The sequence below is a fragment of the Ovis canadensis genome, chromosome 21, assembly GCF_042477335.2.
Source record: "Ovis canadensis isolate MfBH-ARS-UI-01 breed Bighorn chromosome 21, ARS-UI_OviCan_v2, whole genome shotgun sequence".
Classification (NCBI taxonomy): Eukaryota; Metazoa; Chordata; class Mammalia; order Artiodactyla; family Bovidae; genus Ovis; species Ovis canadensis.
The window spans coordinates 17,151,629-17,170,553 of NC_091265.1; the positions used below are offsets into that span (position 1 = coordinate 17,151,629).

An 18,925-nucleotide genomic window follows, 5' to 3' on the forward strand; every position below is an offset into this window, starting at 1 on the left:
GGAGAGAAGGGCTGGTAGCCCACACCTGGCTACAGAGTGTGAGGAGGCCAGAAGCATTCTGGCAGACTTGGGGTTCCACACGCCCAAGGTGCTGCCCATCATGTGGGTAGATCCTTGGGGTGATTGTGGGTCCTGTTTTACCTAAAGGTTTGAGGGAAACAACATTTAAAGAATATTGCACAGGACTGGGGAAACAGACTCTTGGAGGGCACAAACAAAACCTTGTGTGCACCAGGACCCAGAGACTCCACAGAGACTGAGCCAGAACTGTGTTTGAGTGTCTCTTGTGGAGGTACGTGTCAGCAGTGGACTGCCACGGGGGCTCTGAGTGCAGCAGACCTGGGTCATACAGCCTGTGGCATAAGCCCTCTTGGAGGTCACCATTAACCCCACCATAGAGCCACCAGATCTTACAACAGGACTGGGAAAACAAACTCTTGGTGGGCACAAACAAAACCTTGTGCACACCAGGACCCAGGAGAAAGGAGCAGTGACCCCACAAGAGACTGAGCCAGGCTTGCCCGTGAGTGTCCAGGAGTGTCTGGTGGAGGCGTGGTTGGCGGTGGCCTGGTGCAGGGTCAGGGACACGGAGTGCAGCAGTGCACATACAGGACCTTTTGAAGGAGGTTATTATCTTCACTTTCTCCACCATAGTTGCCCTCAGGTCAAACAACAGGGAGGGAACACAGCCCTGCCCATCAACAGGAAATTGGATTAAAGATTTACTGAACATGGCTCCACCCATCAGAAGAAGACCCAGTTTCCCCATCAGTCAGTCTCTCCCATCAGGAAGCTTCCATAAGCCTCTTATCCTTATCCATCAGAGGGCAGGCAGAATGAAAACCACAATCACAGAAAACAAATCAAACTGATCACATGGACCACAGCCTTGTCTAATTCAATGAAACCATGAGCCATGCCCTGTAGGGCCACCCAAGACAGACAGGTCATGGTGGAGAGTTCTGACAAAACATGGTCCACTGGAGAAGGGAATGGCAGACCACTTCAGTACTCCTGTCTTGTGAACCCCATGAACAGTATGAAAAGGGGAAAGGTATGACATTGAAGGATGAGCTCCCCAGGTCAGTAGGTGCCCAATAAGTTACTGGAGAAGAGTGGAGAAATAACTCCAGAAAGAATGAAGAGATGGAGCCAAAGCAACAACATCACCCAGTTGTGGATGTGACTGGTGATGGAAGTAAAGTCCGATTCTGTAAAGAGCAATATTGCATAGGAACCTAGAATGTTAGGTCCATGAGTCAAGGTAAATTGGAAGTAGTCAAACAGGAGATGACAAGAGTGAACATCGACATTTTAGGAATCAGTGAACCAAGATGGACTGGAATGGGTGAATTTAAATCAGATGACCATTACATCTACTACTGTGGGCAAGAATCCCTTAGAAGAAATGGAGTTGCCCTCATAGTTAAGAGTCCGAAATGCAGTACTTGGATGCAATCTCAAAAACAAGAGAATGATCTCTGTTCATTTCCAAGGCAAACCATTCAGTATTACAGTAATCCAAGTCTATGTCCCAACCAGTAAAGCTGAAGAAGCTGAGGTTGAACAGTTCTATGAAGACCTACAAGACCTTCTAGAACTAACACCCCAAAAAGATGTCCTTTTCATTATAGGGGACTGGAATGCGAAAGTAGGAAGTCAAGAGATACCTGGAGTAACAAGCAAATTTGGCCTTGGAATATGGAATGAAGCAGGGCAAAGGCTAACAAAGTTCTGCCAAGAAAACGTACTGGTCATAAGCAAACACCCTCTTCCAACAACACAAGAGAAGACTCTACACATGGACATCACCAGATGGTCAACACCGAAATCAGACTGATTATATTCTTTGCAGCCAAAGATGGAGAAGCTCTATACAGTCAACAAAAACAAGACAAGGAGCTGACTGTGGCTCAGATCATGAACTCCTTATTGCCAAATTCAAACAAATTGAAGAAAGTAAGGACAACCACTAGACCATTCAGGTATGACCTAAATCAAATCCCTTTCAATTATACAATGGAAGTGACAAGTAGCTTCAAGTGATTAGATCTGATAGACAGAGTGCCTGAAGAACTATGGATGGAGGTTTGTGACATTGTACAGGAGACAGGGATCAAGACCATCCCCAAGAGAAAGAAATGCAAAAAGGGCAAAATGATTGACTGAGAAGGCCTTACAAATAGCTGCGAAAAGAAGAGAAGAGAAAAGCAAAGAAAAAAAGGAAAGATATACCCATTTGAATGCAGAGTTCTAAAGAATAGCAAGGAGAGATAAGAAAGCCTTCCTCAGTGATTAGTACAAAGAAATAGAGGAAAACAATAGAATGGGAAAGACTAAATATCTCTTCAAGAAAATTAGTGATACCAAGGGAACATTTCATGCAAAAATTGGCACAATAAAGGACAGAAATGGTATGTACCTAATAGAAGCAGAAGATATTAAGAAGAGGTGGCAAGAATACACAGCAGAACTATACAAAAAACATCTTAATGACCCAGATGATCATGATGGTGTGATCAGTCACCTAGAGCCAGACATCCTGGAATGTGAAGTCAAGTGGGCCTTAGGAAGCATGACTACAAACAAAGCTAGTGGCAGTGATAGAATTCCAGTTGACTTATTTCAAATCCTGAAAGATGATGCTGTGAAAGTGCTGTACTCAATATGCCAGCAAATTTGGAAAACTCAGCAGTGGCCACAGTACTGTTATAGGTCAGTTTGCTTTCCAATCCCAAAGAGTGGCAATGCCAAAGAATGCTCAAACCACACACACACACACACAATTGCACTCATCTCACAGGCTAGCCAAGTAATGCTCAAAATCCTCTAAGCCAGGCTTAACAGTACGTGAACCATGAACTTCCAGATGTTCAAGCTGGATTTAGAAAAGGCAGAGGAATCAGAGGTCAAATTGCCAACATCCATTGGATCATAGAAAAAGCAAGAGAGTTCCAGGAAAACATCTGCTTTATTGACTATGCCAAAGCCTTTGACTGTGTGGATCACAACAAACTGTGGAAAATTCTTCAAGAGATTGGAATACCAGACCACCTTACCTGCCTCCTGAGAAATCTGTATGTAGGTCAAGAAGCAACAGTTAGAACTGGACATGCAACAACATACTGGTTCCAAATCGGGAAAGGAGTATGTCAAGGCTGTTATTGTCATCCTGCTTATTTAACTTATATGCAGAGTACATCATGCAAAGTGCCAGGCTGGATGAAGCATAAGCTAGAATCAAGATTGCTGGGAGAAATATCAGTAACCTCAGATATGCAGATGACCCTACCCTTATGGCAGAAAGCAAAGAAGAACTAAAGAGCCTCTTGATGGAAGTAAAAGAGGAGAGTGGAAAAGTTGGCCTAAAACTCAGCATTCAGAAAACTAAGATCATGGCATTCGGTCCCATCACTTCATGGCAAATAGATGGGGAAACAATGGAAACAGTGACAGACTTTATTTTGGGGGGCTCCAAAATCATTGTAGATGGTGACTGCAGCCATGAAATTAAAAGACGCTGGCTCCTTGGAAGAAAAGCTATGACCAAACTATACAACATATTAAAAAGCAGAGACATCACCTTGCAGACAAAGGTCCGTCCAGTCAAAGCTATTGTTTTTCCAGTAGTCACGTATGGGATGTGAGATTTGGACTACAAAGAAATCTGAGCACCGAAGAATTGATGCTCTTGAACTGTGGTTTTGGAGAAGAGTCTTGAGAGTCCCTTGCTCTGCAAGGAGATCCAACCAGTCCATCCTAAAGGAAATGAGTCCTGAATATTCACTGGAAGGACTGATGCTAAAGCTGAAGCTCCAGTCCTTTGGCCACCTGATGCAAAGAACCGACTCATTGGAAAAGACCTTGATGCTGGGAAAGATTGAAGGTGGGAGGAGAAGGGGATGACAGAGGATAAGATGGTCGTATGACATCACTGACTCAATGGACATGAGTTTGAGCATGCTCCTGGAGCTTGTGATGGACAGGGAAGCCTGGCCTGCTGCAGTCCGTGAGGTTGCAAAAAGTCGGATATGACTAAGCGACTGAACTGAACTGAAAACAAATATGGCTCCTTGTTGGAGGGGAATTCAAATAGCTTAGTGGTTACAGCAGGGTTCTGAAGCTAGACTGGGTACATTTGAATCTGTCCCATCACTTCCTTGCTTCGTGGTCCTGGGCAGGTTACACTGACTTTCAAGACCTCATTTCTCAGGACATCCCTGGTGGTCCAGTGGCTAGGACTCTGAGCTCCCACTGCTCAGGTTCCCAATGACCCAGGTTCGATCCCTGGTCCAGAAATTAGATCCTACATGTCCCAACTAAGAGTTCACATGCTACAGCTAAGTTCACATGCCGAGGCTAAGCATCCTGCATGCCACATCAAAGACTGAAGAACCCGTGTGCCACAACTAAGACCTGGCACAGCCCAATTAAAAAAAGAAACAAAAACATTCCTTGCCTGGGACACTGAGAGCCCCCTTAGCACAGTGCCATGCACATCCCAAGTGAACAGCAAGGGCTAATATATATAATTGCTCAACACTTTCAAATAAAAGAGGAGACAATTACAATTTTAGTCTTGAATTGGCTTTGCCTCCAGGATTGATTCTCCACCCCTCTCTGTCATGTTTGAGATGGAAAAGTTAGAGAAACACTGCCTTAAAAAAATAGACATCCAGTGCAGTGCATGTAACTGGCTGGTAAGTTTACCTTCAGGAATTTTCCTTCAACCTTGTCTTAGTTTTCGCCTGTCACAGAGTTGAGCTCTCATTACCAAAGTGATAAATTAGTGATGCTTACTTTCAGTACCTAGGATCTGAGAGGACCTAGTTGAATAGCAGATGAGGTTCAGGGAACCTGCAGGTTTGAATCAAGAATTGCCACTTAAGGAATGACAATACCTAGAAGAGCTTGTAACTTCACATGTGTTTCTTTCATTTCATTCTCAGAAGAGCTTGTTATTCATCAAGGTGAAAAAGGCTGTCGGGCTGTTTCTGCGACTTCTTCTGGGAATGAGATTGAAACATTTACCAGCCCTTCCTGGTCTCCTTTCAGTGTTTTTTTGACTGCAAGTCATTGTCCATGGATTGAAGTGGCATTTTCCCTAATGAAACACAATATGAAATATCAGAGCATGCTGCACATAATAAGGTTACATTGGTGTCCAGTCACTAAGTCATATCCGATGTCATCCGTAAAACTTTGGTTTTAATTTGTGTGGTATGTGCAGCTGTTAACTGTATTTCTTTCTGGGCATCTTAACCATTTCAGAAGTTACTGTTTTGGACCCTCTTACAGGACTTTCACATTCCTTTGCTTCTGTTTAGTTGTCTCCTTTGCTCTTTCTGTGGTTGAGTTTGCTTCAGGTCAACTAGTTAAAACAAATTGCTATGCTTGAAGTTGCTGATCACTGTAAATTTAACTCTGACGTGTCTTCGAAGGAGGGCAGTGGGCCGTCACGGGTTAGTGATGAGATCCATCAGCGTCTGGGCGTCCATCGCTTTGCCTGCCTCATGACCACCCCCCCATCTTTCCCCTGCCCCGTGTGTGCCTCTGCTTGGGCCACAGAACCGTGAGTCGTATTATTTCACACTCCCTTTCCAGTCTGCTGGTGAGTCATGTTGGCACTCCCTTCAGAAAGCACTCTGCCCGGCTGCTTTTCAGCCTACCTGCCCCTCCAGGGACCAAGCCACCACGTCCCTCCTGAGTGGCTCACTGGCATCTGACCCCTTTCCCGGCCTCAGCTCTGGCTTCCCACAGCCAGCAGCCCAGCGTTGCTCTTCTCATCACAGGCAGAGCCATCCAGTGACTCCAGACTTGCCTCGGTCACTTTCTCGCCTCCTGGAGTGTCCGGTCCACTTTCTCAGGAACCTTCCTTGATTGATTTCTCTAAATTTGCAGCTTCTGTTTCCCTCATCTTTGTTTTCTCTAAAGCATAGCATCATCTGATACACAGTCTATTCATTCGTGGGTTGTCCATCCCCCATGTTCCTGTAAACTACCCACCATGTCTCCTGACATAGATGCCCAAAAACTATTTGAATGCTAGGAATTTTTAATCCCTGTTTTAGAAACAGTCATTGAAGGTCTAAGAGACTAAAGGTTCCTTGCCCAGACCCTACAAGTGCCAGGATGGGAGTTAGAACCCAGACATGAAGTTGCCATGTACACTCCTCCTTCTCGTTAAAAAGGGCAGAGTCACCGCGTGAGGAGACAGATTCTATGCAGAAGCACTTGGCAGGAAGGCTCCTCATCCCGCTTATTGAGACCCCCAGCTTTTTACGTCTGTGTTATTCAGCAGCCCACCCCGAGGTTCTTTTAGTGTTCTGAATTTTTATTTAGGAGTAGCTGACCCTGCTATTACCTATTTTACCCCACCCAATTACCTATTTTCTTTTTTTCCTAACCTTGATGAGAGAAGCGTGCACGGGTTGGCGTCTGTCAGCGTCTGTGTGCTCGACGCCCCGAGGCCGTGGCCAGTGGGGTGTTGAGGCTGTGGTCAGTGGGGTTTTGCAGCCTGGGGGGCTGTCTCTGTGCGCTCACAGCTGCGCCCTCAGGAGGCACAAATGTCAGCCGCACATGCAGACTCCCAGCCTGCTCAGTTTTCCCAGAGACCCGCTGGGCTCTGCCCCTTCTAGCCGGCAGGCGGGAGTGGGGTCATCTCTGGCCCCTTGTGGCTAAATCTGAGGACAGAAAGTAAAGCAGGCTCCCCCAATGAGCCGCTTACATTTCCCTGCACTCAGGACAGCTTCCCGGGGTTCGTGGCCAGGAGCGCGGAGCAGGTAGGCCTCCTGACACACCCAGAAGAACTGGTGAGGTCCCGCGGCCCCTGCGCAGACACCCTTCTTGGTGGTGGTGGGTTAGTCGCTCAGTTGTGTCTGACTCTTGGCTCATCGGTCCATGGGATTCTCCAGGCAAGAATTAGTGGAGTGGGCTGTCGTTTCCTTCTCCAGGGGGTCTTCCTGACCCAGGGATCGACCTGGGGTCTCCTGCATTGCAGGCGGATTCTTTACCACCTAGCCATCAGGGAAGCCTACCCTGTCTTCTGTGCTGTTTAAAAGTGAAAGTGAAGTCGCTCAGTCGTGTCCGAGGACCCCATGGACTGTAGCCTACCAGGCTCCTCCCTCCATGGGATTCTTCAGGCAAGAGTACTGGAGTGGGTTGCCATTTCCTTCTCCAGGGGATCTTCTTTTGTTTGCATTCCTGATTTGGAAGTAGGAGAAGCCTGCAGCATTTTCTCCACGAGCACGTCGTGCTCACTGCCTTTTCTGGGGACAGAAGGTCCAGGGGCTTTGAACCAGTGGACAGCACGGAGGAGGGCGGCAGTCTCCGGCCGTCACCCCGGGAGTGGCCTCCCTGGGGCTGCCCCTGGGCCTGGTTTCCGTCCTCCCGTCGCCGGTGTGGGGAGGAGGGCCGCAACCCACAGCCCCTCCACGTGGTCACCCGGACATGCTGCTCCTTCGGGCGCCCCTCGAACGGTCGGGGACATCCTGGGGGCTTTTCAGGCCGCCTAACCCATGGTGGGTCCAAACAGCAGGCAGTGTGTCTTTAAACCCAGGACAGCGGCCCAGCCTGTGGGGGCTGTGCAGGATACCGTCCAGGACCTGGGGCAGGTCAGGAACAGGCTTTACCCTCTGCTAAGTGAGGCAGGCTATGGAAGGCCTGGCTCCCGCTCACCCTGCCTGCTCCGCACAGCCTCCCTCAGGAGCTAACAGGCAGGAGCCTATGTGGACCCTTGACCCTGTGCCCCGTCATTCCGTGTGCTTCTAAGGGACGGCCTGGCCACCTGGAGGCCGCTGTAGGACTGGAGCAGGCAGAGGACTGGGGCAGAATCCCAGATGCACTCTGGCCTGGCTCTTCTCTGAGCCTCAGTTCCCTAGTCTGCAAAGTGGGATAGAGGTTTGTGTATTTGTAGAGGGATTTAGTGGGGCCTCCCAGGTGGCTCAGTGGTAAAGTATCTGACTGCAATGCAGGAGACCCAGGTTTGACCCCTGGGTCAGGAAGATCCCCTGAAGAAGGAAATGGCAACCCACTCCAGTATTCTTACCTGGAGGATCCCGTGGACAGGATACTGGCAGACATCCATGGGGTCTCAAAGAGTCAGACACAGCTTAGCAACTGAGCGCACAGACATGCAGAGGGGTTTAGTGCAGTAGTCCAGCAGCAAGTGAGTCTTCAGGATGTGACAGGTGACATTCTTAATTGTGGGGTGACCGAGAGGCACTGTGGGGTCATGCAAAGAGGACGCATGGACTTGGAATTAAGTCCAAGTTCAAATCCTCGGTCCATTCATTCACTCAGTGTTTAATGAGTGATGATGTTTTTCGAATTGTGGTGCTAGAGAAGATTCTTTAGAGTCCCTTGGACTTCAAGGAGATCAAACCGATCAGTCCTAAAGGAAATCAACCCTGAATAGTGATTGCAAGGACAGATCCTGAAGCTGAAGCTTCAATACTTTGGCCACCTGATGGAAAGAGCTGACTCACTGGAAAAGACCCTGATGCTGGGAACCACTGAGGGCAGGAGGAGAAGAGGGTGAGATGGTTGGATGACATCACCGACTCAATAGACATGAGTTTGAGCAAACTCTGGGAAATGGTCAAGGACAGGAAAGCCTGGTGTGTGCTGCAGTCTGTGGGGTTGCAAAGAGTCATAACTTAGTGACTGAACACACACACATTATGGGATTTACACTGGGATGGAGACTGTGTTGATTAGTCTTTGATGTGGGCAAATCGCCATGCTTTCCGAAACTCAGTTTCTTCATATAAAATGGGAGTGAGGATACCAACCTTGTGTTGAGAATGAGATGAGCATTTCTAAGTGGCAGCTAGCTGCTTGGTTATTTTCTGCTATAACTTTTTCTTCTCTGCTGTAACTCTGTGGTTAGTATGTAAGATAACTGCTTGTATTAAACTCTTCCACCTTTGATGTTCAATCCAGAGGTGCTTGTTTGAGCACCCGTTATGTGAGAGGCATCCGGCCAGCCTAGGGGAAGTGCATGGTCCTGTGGGAACATCAGAGGCCAGTGCTGCAATAAAGGCATAGACTGAGTGCTGAGCTGGTGCCAAGGAGGGAGTGCTGAAGGCCGGGCATAGGGTGGACCACGGATGAGTGCACTGAGAGGATGCCAGTGCATGGGCAAGGGCATGAGAGTTACGCAGGGGGGTGGCGCGTGACAGAGCTCCAGCGTGGGTGTAACCATGGACGTGGGGTGTGAGTGCGTGGGGTGAGTGCTCAGGTGTGTCGGTAGCTGTGGGTCACAGGAGGTGTGAGGAGGCTGGAGAGATCCACGGGCTGGACTGTGAGAGGTCTCGAGTCCCCGCCACTGTGAGTTGCGGCTGTGATGTGGGAACTTCTCAGGGGCTGAACCTGGTGCTTATTTGCATGGGGCAGGCGCAGGGCTGCTCAGTTAGAGTGCCAAGTAGAGCCACTCATGGAATCTGACGCTTCCGAGTAGCCCACATTAAGACAGAAGGAGACAGGCGAAATGACTTTAGTAGCATAGCGTATTGGACCTAGTGTCTCCAAAATACTGGCATTTCTTGTAATTGATATAGACGATATTAATGAGATCTTTTATATTCTTTCTTTTAGTACTGAGTCTTCAATCTCTGGTGGGTATTTCAAATATTTCAAATTGCAGTTCAGCTCAGTTTGGATTGCACCATGTCTCAGGGCTCGTAGCTAGCTGCATGTGACTCTGGCTGCCATACGGCAGTGCTGGCCTAGCCCATCTGGGATACAGGAGCTGGGCCTGGTCTCTGTGATTCTGAGCCTTCCTTCAGTTGCCATGCCAGCCCACTTCTCCCATTAAACCTTTGGGAAAACCTGCCCAACAGCAGATTGGTAACTGGTGGTTTTCCGCAGGGAAGAGAGAAAAACTGGGGGATTCTGTCATCCAGGGGTTATATGGTTCAAAACCAAAACAGGGCAGAGTTCCCTGGTGTCTCCCTCCTTACCTGCATCTGCACTGCACAAACATCCCTGGAGACTGTGTTACTCTGCATTCGCTTATTGAGCATCTAGTTTGGCCTGTTAATCAATACTTTGGTCTTTCTCTTTTTTTTTCAGTAACTCCACAAAACAGGTTTTCTTGTCCCATTTTACAGAGGAAAGCCCATGAGAGATTAAGTACATTGCCCAGGGTTGTATAACTAGACATGGCGCGGCTGAGGCTCAGACCTGGTATCAAACCCACGTTCTAACCTCTGCTCCTGACTGTTTCCCTCATAAATTCTAAGGATGCTATGCACATTATGATCTCTAAGTTGGAAGAAATATACATAAAGCTTTTAATAAGCACGTGTATGCATACATGTAGTATACACACACATGCACACGCATATATAGAAAAGGCTATGGTTTTCCTGGTAGGCATGTACGGATGTGAAAATTGGACTGTAAAGGAGGCTGAAGCCAAAGAATTGATGCTTTTGACTCTTGAGAGTCCCTTGGACAACAAGATCAAACCAGTCAATCCGAAAGGAAATCAACCCTGAATATTCACTGGAAGGACTGATCCTGAAACTCCAATACTTTGGCCACCTGATGCAAAGAGCAACTCATTGGAAAAGACCCTGATGCTGGGCAAGATTGAGGGCAGGAGGAGAAGGGGTTGAGATGGTTGGATGGCATCACCGACTCAATGGATATAAGTTTGAGCAAGCTCTGGGAGATGGTGAAGGACAGAGAGGCCTCCTGTGTTGAAGTCCATGGGGTCACAGAGTCAGACACAACTTAGACACAAGTTCAGTCTTAGTGACTGAACAAAAATATAGCAAAAAGACTGGAAAGCTTCACGAAAATCCATAAAATGAGTCAAAACTAAAGGATGTGTTTCCTCCTCTTCTCTACCCTCCTCCCTTCTATCCACGCACTGGGGACCAGTTGGAATGTTCCAGTGCTGACCAGTTGCTATGGGCCTGTTGGCAGGGGAGGGGCATCGGTGGAACTCCAGTGTTTGTGAAGTCTTCCATTTCTTTGGTAGGGGAGCTCGAGACAGCGGGGTGGCCGGGGGAAGTCACAGTTGGGCTCTAAAGCTAGAACTCAGCTAGTGGCCTCGATCCGGCCTGGGCTGCTTGCTGGGAAAGAGCCAGACTGCACCTCGTGAGCTTCATCTTCGACTTTCTCTCTGACGGAGGCTGGTGAGCAGTGATGTTGCCGCAAAGGGGGTAAAGGGTTGGGAAGGTCCATGGGGAAGGGACTGGAGGATGGTGAGGAGTTGGGCTTCAGGGTCAGACTGCTGTGGGTTTGACTTAGGACTCCGCCACTCCCTCATTTTGGTCTCCTCATTTGTAAAACTGGAACAATCATTTTAGCCAGGGCTCCTTCATTAGAGGCCACAGTGACCCACTGGAAATAACTCCAGTTCAAAGAGATGTCTATGCTAGGATTCAGAAGCATGTGTACACAGGTCGGCTCGGGAGCCTGTGGCCAGCAGGCCCTTGCAGGCTGTGCTGGAGACCGCAGCGGACCTGCTCCTCAGCTCTCAGGAGCCCCTGCACCCCAGCTCCTGTCCGCAGCGCGGCCTCCTCTGCCGGCTGCTGCGCATGGCCTCAGGTTGCTTCCCCGGCGCCTGCCCCTGCAGGGTTTTCCAGCTTCAGTGTCCATTCAGGTTTCTTAGTTTAGACTTCTGAAATAGAGGTGGATTGGCCCGACTTCCTTTCCAGGCAGCGCCACACATTCCAAAGGTCTGGCAGACCTGGGGGAGCCACCCCGGGACTGGCTAGCCCCCCGGTCCAGGCAGCTGTGGCCAGAGTGGGTGAGCCGGTCCTCAGCCTGCCGGGGGCGGGACATGGACACGGAGGACGCAGCGGGGTTGGCCGTGCGGGCTGGTGTTTCCCTTCTCGGCTTGACTTCTCCTTCTCCACCAGGATTATTCCTGCCTCCTCTTCCCTTGAGCCTACCTCCCAGCTCCCTAGGTTTCCCTGGAAGCCCTCCGCTCTTTCACTGAGAAGGGAAAGCCTCTCATCCCCTCCAGGCCGTTCAGACCTGCCCCCTGAACCCGTCGTCTTTGTCTTGCCTCCCACTGGATCCCCTTAGCTTCTCTCAAAGGCAGAGCTGTCCTTCTGTGCTCTCAGCTTTCTCCTGAAGATACCCCTCCTTTTCTTCAGCCTTGAGGTTTTCTCCCTTCTGTGGGAGCCCTCATACATCCTCAGCGTTTCTCTCTGGACCCCCCAGGGGCTTCCTGCGGAGCTTCAGACCAGCTGTCTGTCCAAGGACCAGGCCCAGGGCTGGGGTGTGAGTCTCTGGCCACGAGTCCTCACAGGACTAAGCAGTTTGTGATGGGATGTTGATCAGCTGTGCACTGCAAACACTTTGGTTCAGCTGACATCATTTTCACGGTGAAACTTTCTCAGTGAAGGAAGAGGCTTGTCATTTACAGTCGGGCACAGCTTCTGTCTGCTCAGGGACAGTGTGTGACCTCTCCTGTAATAGCCCCAGCCTGGGCGCTCCCCTCCCGCCCCCTAAATGAAGTTCCTCTTGGCAGCTCCCCGAGTCCCCAGGTCCAGAGGCCTGTACTTTACAGCATGCTCTTCTCGCCTCTTGGTCCCCAGGGCTCCAGAGTCTTTTCTCGTCTTCACCCCAGGGCTTCACAGTCTTCTCCACAGGCTCCCCCATCCCCCAAACCCCCACTCCCACAGACACACACACAGACACACACACACACGCACGCTCCCTGAGCTCTCTGTCAGATGCTCGGGCCAGGCCCTCTTCTGCATCTGCCTTGTCCTTGCTGAGCTCTCGTCCTCAATCGCTGGTGACTTCCAGTACAGACCTTCAGCCCAGGCCAAGCTCTAGACTCCTGTCCTCCCCACTTCCTGAGTGTCTTCACGCTGATGTCTGAGGGGCTGCCTCACGTGTGGATAGGTGCAAGCAGAGCCCTGATGGCCTTTCTCAAATCCAGCCCCACTTCCCATGATTCCCCTTTACCGCAATGAGGGTGGTCACCATCCACCCAGATGCTCAAGCTCCAAACCTGAGGTCTTCCCCATGACTCTCTTTTCCTCTGGCGCCATGTCTAATCTGTCGTTAGGTCTTGTTCGTTGTATCAAACCTGGCTTCCCTGGTGGCTCAGATGGTAAAGAACCTGCCTGCAATGCAGGAGTCCCAGGTTTGATCCCTGGATTGGGAAGATCCCCTGGAGAAGGGAATGGCTACCCACTCCAGTATTTTTGCCTGGAGAATTCCATGGACAGAGGACCCTGGCGGGCTACAGTCCATGGGGTTGCAAAGAGTTGGACACTTCTGAGCAACTTTCACTTTACCCTTGTCTTTATCACTACTGGTTGTCCCCACCATGTCTGAGCCACCCTTGTCCCTCCCTGGCCAGCTCTAAGCACCTTCCTTTTCATCCCCCTATACCCAAGTCTCCATGGACAGGCCTGAAGAGCTTTTTAAAGCTTGCGCCTCCCTGTATGCAGCCCTCACGCTGCTCTGAGAGTGAAGCCTGACCCCTAGCTGTGGTCCAGCAGCCCCTGGGTGGCCTGGCCTCACTGCCATCTCCATGTCCCCTCCTGTCACCCTTCGGGCTCTGTCCACTCCCTCTGCCTGCCGCCCTTCCCGGGGCTTTGTCCCGCTGGACCCTTTCTCCTCCCCTCGGCTGTCAGCTCAGAGGCGTTTCCCCTCCCTCCCCATTACCCCCTCTTTGGCCGAAGGAGCGCTCCAGGCTGTGTTTCAGGCCCATGGCACAGGTGACTGAGAGCAGGGAGGCCACCACTGAGCCTGTGTTTGTCCCCTAAGTCCTGGCCAGACCTGCACTATCTCCAGGAATGAGGCTTTTTTAAGCCTCGGGGAACTTCTGACACTGAGGCTTTGTGAAGCCCCAGACCATTCAGCCAGCAAGTGATCGTCCTGAGTTTGAACCCAGGTTAGCCTGCCAGTTTTCTGAAAGATTTGAAAAGGAGGGTTTGTAAAAAAGGAGAGTTTGTAAAGCCAGGGGCTCCTACACCTGTCAGGTCCTAAAAAGTAGTGGCCTGTTGGTAGAGGGCTCCTAGTCTCTTACCACTCCTCTCGTCCCAGACCCCAGTATCTGTTTTGTATTATCCATAGTCAGGCGGAGTTTCTCAAAGTGCAAGAGGGCTGATGTTCCTGTAGCGGGCTGACATGATGCCAGCCAACAGCAAATAGTAAATGTTCCGGGCAGCCCCATTTAGGCAAACGTATGATTCCCATCAGGCTTTGGAAAACAGCCACTCTTCCTTTCTTAAGAACGGCGTCCTTTCCCAGCTGGGACCTCACGTTCCATGTCCTGCCACTTCACATGTCTCTCTTAGAGGAGTACTGGTGCCCGCTGCTCCTCTGCCCCCCAAAGGGCCTGACTCCTACCAGGGCCCGGGAGGTTTTGGTTGGCGTTTGTCTCTCTTACTTCCCTGCCCAGTACTCACCCTCCGCTCCTTCGCTGTACTCAGAGAGCACGCGCCTCGCTGTGGAGATTGGATGGCTGGGCTGTGGGTGTACTGGGCCTCAGCGTGTCTGGTCATGCGCACGTGGTGACGCAGGAAAGCTGGGCCCCGGGGGGTCCTCCGGAGCAGTGACAGCGGCCTGTCTGGTCCACCTCACCGCCACCCCGCCTGGCTCCAGGCGGCGGCCAGGCTGCGCTCCAGCCCCTAGGCCGCCTTGAGACCGGAGGTGTCAGTGGGCTCCCGGGATGGCCGCTGGCTCCGGAGTGCTCAGTAGTGTCCGATTCTGCGACCCCACGGACTGCAGCCTGCCAGGCTCCTCGGTCCGTGGGATTTCCCAGGCAAGAATACTGGAGTGGGCTGCCGTTTCCTCCTCCAGGGGATCTTCCCGACCCAGGGATCGAACCCCCGTCTCCTGCATTGCAGGCGGGTTCTTTACCACTGAGCTACCAGGGAAGCCCCTTGTCACACTGTCCTTGATCCCGTGCGGTGCCCAAGGCCACGGCCTAAACTCAATTTAACTCGGCCGCAGCCTGTTTCTGTTGCTTTAAACTCGGGATGGGACTTGCGCGGAGTTACGCCCGGGTTTCCTTCCTTCCCCGGCCCCGGACAGCACCGCTGCACCCCCGGAGCGCCTCCCCGGGGCACAGACTTTACAGACGTGGGTTGAGTGGGCGGTGGGGCCCTGGGTTCAGCCGGTCTCCCATTATGTCTGTCTGTGCCAGCTCTCCACTCTGCCTGCAGCCCAGGGTGCATCCTTGGAGCATGCTATCCGTGCGCACAGACCGAGGGTGCCACGCCTTCCTCAGCCCGGCGAGCAGAGCCTGGCACGTAGGATGTGTGGGTGGGCGGGCGAGGGAACCCACGGAGAGGCAGAGGCAGCGGTGCCCCGGCTCTCTGCAGCCGCACTGAGGCGGCCCCGGTCGGGGGAGCCGTGGGCGGTATGGCGCTGGGCTTGGCTGGGGAGATGGTGGGTTTAGAAGGAGTTAAGTACATGGAGGCTTGAGCGGGAGAAGGGTGCCTCGCACCCGCTGAGGGGAGGCGGCAGTCAGCGCTCTCTTCATACCACGAAAGCTGCTGCTGCTGCTGCTGCTAAGTCGCTTCAGTCCTGTCCGACTCTGTGCGACCCCATAGACGGCAGCCCACTAGGCTCCCCCGTCCCTGGGATTCTCCAGGCAAGAACACTGGAGTGGGTTGCCATTTCCTTCTCCAATGCATGCAAGTGAAAAGTGAAAGTGAAATCGCTCAGTCCTGTCCGACTCTTAGCGACCCCATGGACTGCAGCCCACCAGGCTCCTCCAGCCATGGGATTTTCCAGGCAAGAGTACTGGAGTGGGGTGCCATTGCACTGGTGTCCATCTGTGCCCACGCCCGGCCGGCTGCCGTGGGGCTGAGAAGCCCTGTCTCACTGCCCAGGAAATCCCTGGCCTGTCCCCGCCGCCTGCCTTCCGGAGGCATGGCCAGGCCTCTTCTGTCCTTCCCCCTGGGCCTCGACTTGCAGATCCTCCTCCTGGTTTAGCGTTGCCTTTCACTCTGGATTCCTTTCCCTTTTGCCTCTGTTGGTTCTTGACCGTGGTTTTCTCGCAGGAGATCCGGCGCCTTGACCTGAGGGGTGTGGTCCTCCCGTCGGAACCGGCTCCAGACGCGCCCTCCTAGCAGCCCGGGAAGATGCGGCAGCTCAAGGGGAAGCCCAAGAAGGAGACGTCCCGCGACAAGAAGGAGCGGAAGCAAGCCATGCAGGAGGCGCGGCGGCAGATCACCACCGTGGTGCTGCCCACGCTGGCCGTGGTGGTGCTGCTCATCGTGGTGTTCGTGTACGTGGCCACGCGCCCCGCCAGCGCCGAGTGAGGGCGCAGACGAGCGGCTCCCGTGCGCAGGGCCTCCTGAGCTCTAAGCAGGGGCCCCCTGTCTTCTCTGGTCTGTGACTTGATTAAAGTTTCTCCACTTTTCTCGGGTAGGGAATAGGGAACGTTTTATCACTGAATGTGCCATACACCTTATGGTCCACTTCATGTGCCTTTCAGACTTCAAAGCCGTGTGTGTGTGTATGTGTGTGTGTGTGTGTGTGGTGTGTGTGTGTGTGTTTCTCTCCTCTAATGGATATGTCGACAGCTTCACCTGGTGAGAGGAGGAATCTCTGGGTCACGGATCAGTTGGGATCAGTGCTTCTTACCCCATCCCTGTTGCTTTGAACATGACTCTTTGCTACACGTGTTCACGATTTCCGAAGGGACTGTAATTCTTCTCTGTGCTTCATGTGATTTGAAATATATGTCGATTCAAAAGTGAAATATTTATTTTTTGAATAAAGGAGATAATAGCCTTAAATTGGACATCTGTCTTGTTTTGCCAGGAGGTGGTCTTTGCTCTTCAGGGACCACAAGAAGGTGTTGTCTGTCTGTGGGGGTCTTCCCTCTGGCTGGGCAGTGTCCCTCTGGCCCCCAGTCCCCGGGGCTTTGTCCACCTTGCCCTTCATTCCCCACTGTGAATCACTCTCAGTAAAATCATGCTATTTGACTGGCTCGTTTTAAGATTGAGAGAATCTCGAGAGGGCCAGAAAGGAGGCATTAATCGGTCTGTTACAGCAAACTAGGAGTTGTCCACAAGCGCCTTAGACACCGGTGAGCAAAGAGCACCACAGACCTGGACTTGGAGGTCCAGCTCAGGCTTTGTTCTGTCCTGCAGAGGGGCCGGCAGGCACAGTCCAGCTGAGTTTTGGGTGCAGGCTGGATGGGCTGCTTCGTTGTATTCCGCGGGCATCGTCTGCTGCCCTGCCTGCTGGATGCAGCGGGCCCCTTTCTAAAGTCAGATGCCTGGCAGCTGTTCCAAGGGTGTCTGTTCCATGATCACTGCTGACTGGGGGAGGTTTGTGGGGAGAGGAGCACTTGTTTAATCTCGCGGGCTGCGTGACTCACTCTGACTGTGAAGGCGTGTTCTGGGGACATGCAGCCCCTTGGAGTGAGTCTCTCAGAAGACGAAGTAGCTGCTGGAAGGAGGGGCTCCAGCTGACGCTCTGTGTGCCTCTGAGGGAGACATGTGTCATGGCCCTGGAAAAAGATTTGCTCAAGTTTTTATCAAGTGTAGAGGCTGGTTCTCAAAGGAGCTTGTTGGTCTGGGGATGCCTGGAGGCAATCGTCCCCAGGACACTCACTGGGGCAGGAGTCAGGGGCAGAGCCTCGGCCAGGGCATGCCAGGCTCTTAAAAAACACTAATTTCGTCCTCTCTACTCTTCCAGCCTAAAGCAAGCTTTCCTGCCCAAAACATGTGGACAGTCTTAGACACCGTCTTTGGACCAACAGGCTGTTGTGATTCAGCTTTATCCACCGAGTGTCTGATACCTGCTCAGTCTCTCACCCTCATGGTGATGAAGAGAAAAGCCTGTTCCACAGGCTCCTCATGAAAGCGTCTTAGTGCTCGTGCTTAGGACATTCTAGGGGTGATATGAGAAGAGTGTGAGGCTTCAGCAGCAAGGACTGAGTCCTCCCCCAACCCCTTACTAGCCAGGTTACCTCGGTCGTCCATGATGTGAGCTGCAGCTGCCCGCTGCATCAGGCAAGGTCATGTTACTACTGATGCAGAGGGTGTTGGGGGGATGCATGGCACTGGGCCTCGGACAGTAGATGCTCAATAAACAGCCCTTTCCTTCCTTCTTGTCAGTGTGCTCAAACCCCAGGGCGTGCCTGGAGGCCGGCCTCCTGGGCACCGTGCGTCACCCTGGCAACAGAGCCTCCGGGTGCCTCTGGCTCTTCTGTTCTCCCACTGCTTCCCTCTTTACTGTCCGCCCAGAGGCCTGGTGGACTGGTCCTGGGTTCTCAGTGGAGGCACTTACCAGGCGGGCTTGGTGAATGGACCGTTACCAGCAGTGGGCTGAGAATGGACTCCTGGAAGTGAACACAGCTTTGATGTGAGCCCCCTCCTGGCAGGAACGAAACGCCAATTTACATGGAACCGAACAGATCTCAGGGTAAATGGTACTCTACTGTGGAGGCACTGGGTAATGATTTGAGACACATCTTCTAAATTTTGCCCAGTTATTCAACAGCTTCAAAGCCAAGTTGAATGGTTTATTAGGAGTTTCACAGAAAGTTGTGCTGTGGTTCTTCAGCAGGATCTGGGGGCTCTTGGTTTTCGGAATCCTCATTTCTGAGCGTAAGGTTTCTCAAAAAGCAAATTCCAAAAGAGGAATCAGATTAGAAACAGGAATAGAGGCCATTGTTAGGGACTTCCCTGATGGTCCAGTGGTTAAGACTCCTTGCTTCCAGTGCAGGGCCTTGGATTTGATCCCTTTTTGGGGAACTAAGATCCTGCATACCACGTGGTGCAGCCAAAATAAACCCCCAAAACCATTGTCATTGGCTTGAAAGGTGTTACTTGACGTGTTTTAAGAAAGTTGTACCAAGATGTGTCTGTGTATCTGCTGGTTCTAAAGTCACCCCTTTAATTCCTGCTCGGTTGGTTCAAAGAGCAGCACATGCCGTCTTCCCTCCTGCATCCTTCATGAGCCACCAGGAAGGAAACAA

At 51.7% G+C, this 18,925-nt stretch overlaps 1 protein-coding gene across 20 annotated transcripts in view; it reads left to right on the top strand.

The window, feature by feature from the left end:
- SMCO4 (single-pass membrane protein with coiled-coil domains 4) overlaps nucleotides 1-16,733 on the top strand; it is a 75,899-nt gene extending 59,166 nt beyond the window's left edge. For 19 of the 20 annotated variants that reach the window (XM_069565166.1, XM_069565173.1, XM_069565156.1 and 16 more), the window contains one exon: nucleotides 15,993-16,733. In XM_069565166.1, coding sequence (XP_069421267.1) covers nucleotides 16,074-16,253 — 180 coding nt within the window. In that variant the 5' untranslated portion in view covers nucleotides 15,993-16,073 and the 3' untranslated portion in view covers nucleotides 16,254-16,733. Of the gene's footprint in view, nucleotides 1-10,110; nucleotides 11,148-15,992 lie in introns of those variants that run through there. The other variant, XM_069565172.1, reaches the window with a different exon arrangement.
- The last annotated feature ends 2,192 nt before the right edge of the window (nucleotides 16,734-18,925 follow it).